We start from the raw sequence: 10259 nt of genomic DNA, 5'->3' as shown, positions 1-10259 counted from the left end.
GCAGAATTATCATACAGGGAGGAGAGGGATTGAACTGCCTGCTTTTGCTAACTACCCCATAAAACAACTTTCTGGTTGCCCATTTCAACCCTGGAAGATCAGCCCAGGGCAGACTTCACCCACCTGCTGCCCTCCAGATGTTTTGTACTGCAACTCCCATCAACTGGGGCTGTTGGGAGTTGTAGTACAAAGCACCAGGTTGGCAAACGCTGGCATAGGCCACAATGAATTTGGAAAGTCTTCACTGTACTGTGAGACTCCATGTCGATGTTGCTTTGTGCTGCAGCAAAGATTCCACCCTCACTTTCCAGTATAAATGCAGCACTCAGTTGTGACTTGCATGTAATCTTGTAGCACCTGGATTTCTCCACCAGTTCTCCTGCCAAGGAAGGAAGGAACCCTGCAGTCTGTGTGCAAACCTAAAAATTGCGAGTCTATGACCCTTTCTGGGCAGTTGCTTTGAATTCTTGTCTCCCACCCCAAGGGGTCATGAGAGGATACTTTAGAGGGTGCAATTGCCTGGCATAGGTGTGGTTCTTCGCACTACAGTGGGAAAAGCACTCTGGTTGCAATGGCAAAAACCAGCATTGCACTCTCTGAAAACAGGCTTCTTGGGTACATCTGGCCTGTGGCTCTCCAGGTCTTGTGGGAATCTAACTACTGTTAGCATTATCACCACCAGCAGCGCTTCAGCTGAAGGCCCCAGGGTGACTTACAGCATATAAAAAACAAGTAATTGGCGCCCGGAAAGTGCACTTAAAATTGCAATGTTCATGGCACCATAGTGTGATGGCCTGGGACTCGGACTCAGAACCAGAGGAGTCTTGGTCTGCACCGGATCCTCTGCCTCAGGCGGCATCTGAACCGAGTCTGGGGCCTGATTCTGAAGAGCCCCGGTCTGCACAGATTCCCCTGCAACAAGTAGCAGCTGGGCCTAGTCAGGGGCCTGAGCCTGCCCTGGCTCCAGATGCAGGGATGACTTCGTTGCCTTCAGCTGGGCCATCACTTACAGCTGCTCCACTACTGGTTGGGTCAGGGGAGGCAGAGGCGGCCTCTGGGTCTAGTCACCCACCAACGTCTCCTGAGCTGCAGAGACTGAGGTCTGAGAGAAGGAGAGACCTGAGTACTCGCAGGAGGAGTGCACCTTCGGGCGAGACAGGGAGGTGAGTCACGGGGGGATCAGGACCGGCCGTTACCCGGTCAGAGATAAAAGGCTGTCAGACCCCACCCCGCGTTGCAGGAGCAACATTGCCACTTGCTGGAACCTGCCTGTTACCCTGCGCCTGACCTAGCCTGGTTTCCTGCCTTGGTCCTGTTGGACCGACTACTTGTGGAATCCTTGGATTCGGGACCGGACCTGGACTGCGTTGCTCGGGTTAACTCCTGGGCCCAGCACACATAGAACTGTAGTGTTGGAAGGGGGGCCCCAAGGGTCATCGACCCCCTGCAATGCAGAAATCACAGCCAGCAAATGTCTTCCAGCTACTTCGATGGGCGCTGTCAACTTTCAGGGCCTGGTTCCTGTCCACTCCCCGCTTTGGCAGAACACAGTTGGTCCTCATTTTGCCTGTTCCAGTTCCCTCCCAGCAATACTTGAAATTCTAGGTTCTACCACGCTAGCATGACTTTTCCGAAGGGTTTGTAATTAGGATTTATTTATTGGGATGTAAGCTCGTTTGCTTGTACTAGGAAGGAGAAGGCTGCAGTGGGAACAGCCATCCAGTGACGACCACCAGCCTGCCCGCCCCTCCCGATCGGGCTCCCTCTGGGCCCCGTATTCTTAAGGGCCGGGTGTCACTCAGTGTCTCCCTCACTCAGCACTCCGGCCTCGATGAGGTACAGCCTGGTCCTGTAGCCCCGGTAGGCGGACTGGATCTTGATGGCAGCTTCCTGCTGTTGGCGCAAGACCTGCCGTGCCCTCCACCCCCTCCAGAAGGCCTGGATGAGGGTCGCTGCCCGCGCCACCTGCCACATCTGCTTCCGCGTCTTGAACACCCGCTTCTGGCCCTCGCCCATCCGGCGGGCATAGTAGTTCTCATAAAGCCATTCGGAGGTCCCCGCGCTGGGCGCTCCCTGTTGGCTGAGGCTGGTGGAGGAGAGGCTCCGCGCTGTATTGCGGTCCCGCGTGGGACGGGCAGCCGCGTGGCCTGTGGAATAGCGCTGGCTCAAGCCTCCGGGATCCCGGCCCTGCCTCCGCGGCTGGTCTTCAGATGCCATGCTCTGGTTCCCGGGGTAATAGGCCCTGGGGCCCATCTGGTAGGACACATGGGACCCGTAAGGCTCGGGCCTGGCAGGCGACTGTGACCCTCTCGACCTGGGAGCCGGGCTCTTCCTCCTGGTGGATGCAGGCCGGGCATGCCCCTCGCACTCGCTGTCGTCCATGTCTGATTCGGAGGGCGGGCCCTTGCCCACCCCCACCAGGACGCGCACAGTGGTGCATCTCCCGCAGCGGGGGCACGACTTGGGCTCTGAGCGCTCTCTCTCCCTGGCTCCTGGCTGTTCTCTTTCCCTGAATTCGGGGTGCTCCCTTTCCCGGAATTGAAGGTGCTCTCTCCTGCCTCCCCCCATGCGCTCCCTTGCGTGTGACGACGGAGTCCGAGGGACCTTGCTCGCCCACTCCTCAGGGTCTCCCACGAGACACTTGCGCCAGTGCTTCCTGGGGTAGGGGCCCACCCAAGAGGAGCTCCCGGGCATGTAGCTGGGCTGCCCGTAGTAGGTCCCTCTTGGGCTGGGCCGGTGGGCAGGGCGTTGCGGCATCTGCGCCAGCTCCTGCCGGGTGCGGTAGCCCCTCCAGTGCGCCTGGATAGTCGTGGCTGCCCGCCTGCACTCTGCAAGGGCCTGCCGGGTCTTGTAGCCCCGGTAGTGTGCCTGGATGATGATCGAAGCTTGCTCTTTGTCCATCTCCGGGGCCCCCCAGGACCTGCTCCCCTCGTTGAAGGAGGCCAGGGAGGGTGTCGTCCTTCTCCTTGTCGTCGTCGTTCTTCTCCTCCTCCTCCTCTCAACCCGATGCTCCTGCCTATACCCTTGCCACGAGGGCACCTGCTCCCGCTGCAGGGCCGCGTACTCCCGGGTGATGAAGTGCCTCCACGCGGCCTGGATGACCGAGGCGGCAGCGTGTTCCCGAAGGACGCGCCTCCGCACCAGGTAGCCTCGCCACGTGGCCTGGATGGTGGTGGCTGCCTTGTCCATGAGCATGTCTAGCTCGTCCACCAGGAAGGAGGAGCGGTGGCGGGAGCGGCTCGTGCTCCGGGCTCGCACCCTGGCCAGGTGGGGGTCATGGTAGGGCTCTTCATTGTCGTCCTCATCCTCCCCGCTCTGGGAATTGTAGGGGCACCAAAGGTGGTCCTCGTAGGTCTCCATCCTGGGAGGGAGGGGAAAGGGCAGGCATCAGGCAGTGGCCAGAATCCCTGCCCCATTTGGGGCCTCAGGTGAGGTCCCAGGGTGGACGGATTGTCTCCTCTCTAAAGGTAAAGGGACCCCTGACCATTAGGTCCAGTCATGACCGACTCTGGGGTTGCGGCGCTCATCTCGCTTTATTGGCCGAGGGAGCCGCCGTACAGCTTCCGGGTCATGTGGCCAGCAGGACTAAGCCGCTTCTGGTGAACCAGAGCAGCACACGGAAACGCTGTTTGCCTTCCCGCCGGAGCGGTACCTATTTATCTACTTGCACTTTGACATGCTTTTGAACTGCTAGGTTGGCAGGAGCAGGGACCGAGCAACGGGAGCTCACCCCGTCACAGGGATTCGTACTGCCAGCCTTCTGACCGGCAAGTCCTAGGCTCTGTGGTTTAACCCACAGCGCTACCTGCGTCCCTCTCTCCTCTCTACCCTGCTGCATTTTAGGGGTATACCCTTCCATTTTGTGATCTCTTTCCCCCAGAATTGCCCACGTTTCTGTTGGCTTTTAATCTCACCTCAAAGATGCTTTCCTCCTCCTCCTCCTCCTCTCCCCATCACTGTAAATGTGCCACTCTTGTCCTCAAAGCTCAGAATAGCTTCCTTTCCCATCCATCTCAGCTTCAAGCTTCGAGTCCTCAAAGGCTCCACCATGCAGCCCTTAACTATAATTTCTTTGCATCTCCCCTGAAATTTGCCCTCTGCTGTTAACTCATTGGTCTCTCACACTCTCCTTCCCATCATCAAGCCTTCTGCTACCTAACAACGTCTAAAGAGCATCCGTCTGGTCCAGCATCCTGTTCTCACTGTGACCAAAAGAACCTAGATAGACTGCTACTGGAGCTGGAGGTTCCATAAGGGCATAACAGCCTGGCTCCTGGATCAGGCCAATGGCCCATCTAGTCAACCTCTTTTTCTTACAGCAGCCACCCAGATGCCCCTTATGGGAAACCCACAATTGGGATTCAAACACAGAAGAACACTCTCTTCCAGCAACTAGCCATCATGGCTAGTAGTCACTGATAGCCCTCTCCTCCTTGGATTTGTCTAATCTTTTAAAGCCGTCCAAGATGGTGGCCATCACTGCCTCTTGTGGGAGGGAGTTCCACAGGTTAACTGTGAGCTGCCTGAAGAAGGGCCTTTATCTGTCCTGAATCTCCCAACATTCAGCTTCTGCCATGTGTGTGGATGCACTTCCACAAGTACACACACACACAAAATTTGCCCAGCAGTTCCCTGTTAAGTGTTAAAAGTCTTTGGGAAAGCCACACTTGGGCACTGCTCTCTGCCAGAGGAAGGTGGCCATAAATATATATTTTCAATAAATAAAGTTAAATGATAAGTTTTCACAGTAGCTGCCCCCATTTCTCGCACCTCAGACTCGGTGTCTCTAAGCACAGGCAGATTGCCTCCCCACCCCAGCAAAAAGCTTAAAAAAACGTTTCAAAGATACAAAGCAACTTAAAAACAACTTTGTGTTTTTAGTACCTCTGAGCAGGTACAGACTGCTCCCTTCTGAAGGTTTTCATAAAAGCCATCTTCAAAAATCTGAAGGGACATCACATGGAAGATGGAGCCAAGGGGATCCGAACCAGCAGATTCAAGTTTCAAGAAAGGAGATTCTGACTAAACTTGCTGAGGGCGAGAGCTGATCGACAGTAGAACGGACTCCCTTGGCAATTTATTTGGAGATTTTAAAGCAGAGGTCGGATGACCATCTCTCAGGGATTCTTTAGCGGTGATTTTTGCATTTCAGGGGGGCGGACTAGATGACCCAATGCTATAATGCCATGCTTCCACTGTTAGATGCACCTTGGAGTACATCAATAAAAGAAAGAATGCTATTTCTCTCCCCAGCCGCTGCCACCCTGCAGCTTGGCACCAATCTGTTCTGGTACCTAGCCAGGAGGGGAACGAAATGCGGGAACAGTTCCACGCCTTACGTGCTCATGGACACGGCTACAAGAGTCAGCCAGGACAGAAGTACTGGCAGCCTTCAGGATGAGCAAAAGGGAAAGGAATGGAGTCTTGGCAGGCCTGTGGCTAACGATGCTGATGTTTGGTGGATTGCTTGCCTGTTGCAGAATGTAGATCCAAAACAGGCCTGGGGGAACTTCCTTTTCTCCCGGGGACCACATTCCCTCCTGGACGACTGTCCAAGGGCCGAATGCTAGTGGTGGGCAGGGTCTTAAGCAAAGGTGGGTGGAGAAGGGAACATAACCATTTTAACTTTGTAGAAGAGGATGGTTTCTATGCTCAACTCGCACCCTGCTCCCTGGGTGTCACCTATGCCATCCAGAGCCATTACCTCTAAATTTGATTTTACACCTTCCAGCCAGGCAAAAGCCCTCAAGGAAGATGTGATGCAAGGTGTTTAGCCTGGGAAAGAGGATCATAGAATTCTAGAATTTGGAAGGGACTCCAGTGGTCATCTAGCCCAACATATAATAATAATTTATGAGGGACGCAGGTGGCGCTGTGGGTTAAACCACAGAGCCTAGGACTTGCTGATCAGAAGGTCAGTGGTTCGAATCCCTGCAACGCTGCGAGCTCCCATTGCTCGATCCCTGCTCCTGCCAACCTAGCAGTTCAAAAGCACGTCAAAGTGCAAGTAGATAAATAGGTACCGCTCCGGCGGGAAGGTAAACGGCGTTTCTGTGCGCTGCTCTGGTTCACCAGAAGCGGCTTAGTCATGCTGGCCACATGACCCAGAAGCTGTACGCCAGCTCCCTCGGCCAATTAAAAAACGAAAAAAAAAAATATTTATACCCCACCCATCTGGCTGGGTTTTCCCAGCCACCCTGGGTGGCTTCCAACGGAACACTAAAATACACTAAAATACTATTAAAATACACTAAAATACTATTAAAATACACTAAAATACTATTAAACATTAAAAGCTTCCCTAAACAGGGCTGCCTTCAGATGTCTTCTAAAAGTTTGGTAGCTATTTTTCTCTTTGACATTTGGTGGGTGGGCATTCCACAGGGCGGGTGCCACAACCAAGAAGGCCCTCTGCCTGCTTTCCTGTAACTTGGCTTCTCGCAGGGAGGGAACCGCTAGAAGGCTCTTGGAGCTGGACCTCAGTGTCCAAGCAGAAAGATGGAGATGGAGACGCTCCTTCAGGTATCCTGGGCCGAGGCCGTTTAGGGCTTTCAAGGTCAGCACCAACACTTTGAATTGTGCTCGGAAACGTACTGGGGGCCAATGCAGATCTCTCAGGACCGGTGTTATGTGGACTCGACGGCCACTCCCAGTCACCAGTCTAGCTGCCGCTTTCTGGATTAGTTGTAGTTTCTGGGTCACCTTCAAAGGTAGCCCCACGTAGAGCGCATTGCAGTAGTCCAAGCGGGAGATAACCAGAGCATGCACCACTCTGGCAAAACAGTCTGCGGGCAGGGAGGGTCTCATCCTGCGTACCAGATGGAGCTGGTAAACAGCTGCCCTGGACACAGAATTGACCTGTGCCTCCATGGACAGCTGTGAGTCCAAAATGACTCCCAGGCTGTGCACCTGGTCCTTCATGGGCAGAGTTACCCCATTCAGGACCAGGGAGTCCCCCACACCCGCCCACCCCCTGTCCCCCAGAAACAGTACTTCTGTCTTGTCAGGGAATCTCAGCTAAAGAATCCCTGGCAGGGGGGCACCCCACTTCTTTCCAAGGGAGTCCATTCCACAGCTGAATGATTATTATAATTTCACTGTGTTATTTTTATAAAGAGCTCTTACCGCCAGGAAGTTCTTCCTAATGTTTAGTCGGAATCTCCTTTCTTGGAATTTGAATCCACCGCTTAGGGTCCTTCCCTTTTGATCAGCAGAAAACAAACTTGCTAGGAGGTGTAGCTTAGAGAGAATTTCTCAAGGGCCAGAGAGAGGCCAGGAGGGCCGTACTGCCTCCCTCCCTTCCACACACCCCCTCCATAGGGCAGGGGTAAAAGGGATGATGGTCTATTACCTTTCTCAGGCAACCATGTCAGCTCTGCCACCTTGATCGTGCCTCTTTGCAGCTGCCTCCGGTTAGTCATAGGGCTGGATATACCCTACAGCGAGAGAAGCTGCTTACAGCATCACAAGATAAACACACACACACACACACACATAAACTATCACAGCCTGGCTGAGGCTGGTGTGAGGCTTGGTCCACCTCACTCAGAGGGCACCGGGTTGGGGAAGGCTGGCCTAGATAATCCATTTCATCCAAGGCTTCCTGCAGCTGCCTCACCTCAACCCTCTCCATCAATTACCCAAGAAAAGCAACCGGTTGCTAGTTTAGCTCAGACTGGGCAGTCTTGTTTAAGAAACAGAAATGGCCCCTCCCCTTTCAGAAGATGTCAGAAGAGTTTGCTGGATCAGGCCAGTGATCTACCTAGCCCAGCCCCCTGTTCTCACAGTGGCCAGCCAGGAGCCTGCAGGAAAATTATTATTAATAATAATAATTTATTATTTGTACCCCACCCATCTGGCTGGATTTCCCTAGCCACTCTGGGCGGCTTCCAACAAAGATTAAAAATACATTAAAATGTCACACATTAAAAACTTCCCTGATCAGGGATGCCTTCAGATGTCTTCTAAATGTTAGGTAGTTGTTGTTCTCTTTGACATCTGGTGCGAGGGCGTTCCACAGGGCAGGTGCCACCACCGAGAAGGCCCTCTGCCTCGTTCCCTGTAGCCTCACTTCTCGCAGCAAGGGAACCGCCAGAAGGCCCTCGGAGCTGGACCTCAGTGTCTGGGCAGAACGATGGGGGTGGAGACACTCCTTCAGGTATACTGGACCGAGGCCATTTAGGGCTTTAAACGTCAACTCGCAAGAAGGATTCAAGCACAAGGGCAACTCTCCCCTTCTGCCATTTCCAGCAACTCGCATTCAGAAGCATTGCTATCTTCAAGCAGAGCCATCAGGGCTAGGAGCCATCTGTAGCCCCCTCCTCCATTAATTTGTCCAGTCCTCTTTTAAACCCATCCAGGTTGGTGGCCATCTCTGCTTCCTGCAGCAGGGAGTTCCACAGTTTAACTCGGCACTGTATGAAGGACTTTTATCTGTCCTGAACCTCCCAATGTTCAGTTTCATTGTATGTCCGCGAGTTTTGGCGTTATGAGAGGGGAGGCAAACGTTTCTCTCTCCACTTCCTCCATGCCATGCAGCATTTTCTAAACTTTGTCTCTGACCCCCCTTTTCTCTAAACTAAAAAGTCCCAAATGCGGCAACCTTTCTTCACAGAGGAGTTGCTCTACAATGTCCTTTTTTAGGTGAGGCAATTGCATAACGACACGGTCCCCAAACCCTGCACCTTCCCAGCCCACTGTATTTTCCATCTCCCAGACAGGAACTGCCCAACCTCGCAGCCAAGGAAGGTGAACCCAGGACCTGCCATTCCTAATGCCACACACCTGCCAATATTTGTTTTATTTTAGCCCATACTCATTATAGTTTTAAGCCAAGCCCATTGGGAACCAAAGAGGCAAGCCACAAGGATGCTGAACCTCTGCACATCTACAGCCCCTGATGTTGGGAGTTTGGGTGCCCAGCAGGTCTGGCTATGGGTTTTTGGAAGGCCAGACTGTGCACAACTTGGGAGACAAAGGAGAACTAAAATGGTAGGTGGCCAAGTTGGGAGACAGCGGTGCTCCCTTGCCTTGAATCCAGGTAAACCGTATCCATTTCTGTTCCCACAGGAAGCCTCTTTGTGCCATACCTATATACAGACGGCAGCTCCCATGCACAACCTGTTCTCTCCCTTCCGCAGGACCTTCCAGCCACCTCTTGCATGGGCCGAGGAATTCTGGGGGCTCTCAACATCACATGCTGACATCACTACAATTGTGGCATCATGGCCTGTGTGCAGCCAATCACAGGCAGTTGGGTGGGGGGAGCCTTTGGCAGCCCAAGTTGGAAGAGGGAGCATCTCTGCTTCCTGGGTTCTTCACAGGTGTGTGGTCCATTCACACCTTGACAAAAACACATTTTAGAGGGGAGATCCTTCCTAGTGCTGCTCCTACTCATTTGTTTTGCTCAAGGCCAGGGAAGGTTTAAGCATTAATTGCTGGCAAATTGCAAGGGTTATAAAACAATGCCCTGGAGATCTTGATTTGCCTTCTATCTCCATGTGAAAAGATGGATAGACTCAAAGCATCAACACATCTCAAGCTAGGGACAGGCAGGGGCGAAATTCAGAACATTGTGTGTGCATAAGTGCAGAAGGGTTATGGGTATTATGCATAAATAGCAGCACCAGAAGCAAAAATTCCAGACAGGAAGATGACAAGGAATAACTCCCACTGGCTCAACATCTGCACGTTAAGCAATCATTAAAGATCTTCTCACTGGTCGTAGGGATGCCATCCTCTCTAGGCCTGCTCAGGAGGTACTATGGCAAGGTTTAGGCTTCACACCAAAAATGGTTTGATGGTCCCTGGCCTTTGAGCCCTAAACTCATGCCTGCCGCCCTCCATAATTTTAGTCCTTTTCTGCACTGGGGTGATTTTTCTGCTACTGTTTCCAAGCTCCTTCGGACAGCCTGTTTATTGAGCATCCATCCCAATTTGCTCATGCGGCGGCTCCGTAACACTCGGTTGCCTCCGCTTATCCTTTACTTGTGTGCGTGAAACTATAGCAAGTGCCACAAAAACACTATGGCTGGGGCTGAGGGGAGTTGTAGTCAAGCAACATTTTGTGGACACCACGTTGGCAAAGGCTGCCAGTAAGATGCAAAAAACAGCTGTACCTGCCACGGTACAATCCCCTACTCACTTCAACACCCACTTCTCCCCACAGCCCCAGAAACCAGGTGTTATGGGGCTTTCAGGAGAACCGTATCTAACCCACTGATGAGAACACTTTTCTTACTCTTATATGTGAGCTGAAC

General features: G+C 53.0%; 1 protein-coding gene across 1 annotated transcript; it reads right to left on the bottom strand.

Moving 5' to 3' along the window:
* Positions 1-1638: 1638 nt before the first annotated feature.
* On the bottom strand, positions 1639-9224 carry LOC309374059 (uncharacterized protein). Its single transcript, XM_081918862.1, has 3 exons — positions 9090-9224; positions 7352-7436; positions 1639-3361 (listed from the first exon to the last, which is right to left on the bottom strand). The coding sequence occupies exon 3, from the start codon at positions 3358-3360 to the stop codon at positions 1795-1797; it is 1566 nt and encodes a 521-aa protein (XP_081774988.1). The 5' UTR covers position 3361; positions 7352-7436; positions 9090-9224; the 3' UTR covers positions 1639-1794.
* Between the last annotated feature and the right edge of the window lie 1035 nt (positions 9225-10259).

Source organism: Podarcis melisellensis (genome assembly GCF_964234715.1).
Source record: "Podarcis melisellensis genome assembly, chromosome: 7".
Classification (NCBI taxonomy): domain Eukaryota; kingdom Metazoa; phylum Chordata; class Lepidosauria; order Squamata; family Lacertidae; genus Podarcis; species Podarcis melisellensis.
Note: the sequence above shows the minus strand (reverse complement) of the source record. Positions and strands in the feature narration are given on the sequence as shown.

Excerpts from the sequence above, each read along its gene's own strand:
- LOC309374059 (XM_081918862.1), bottom strand. The coding sequence starts at position 3,360 with ATGGAGACCTACGAGGACCACCTTTGGTGCCCCTACAATTCCCAGAGC.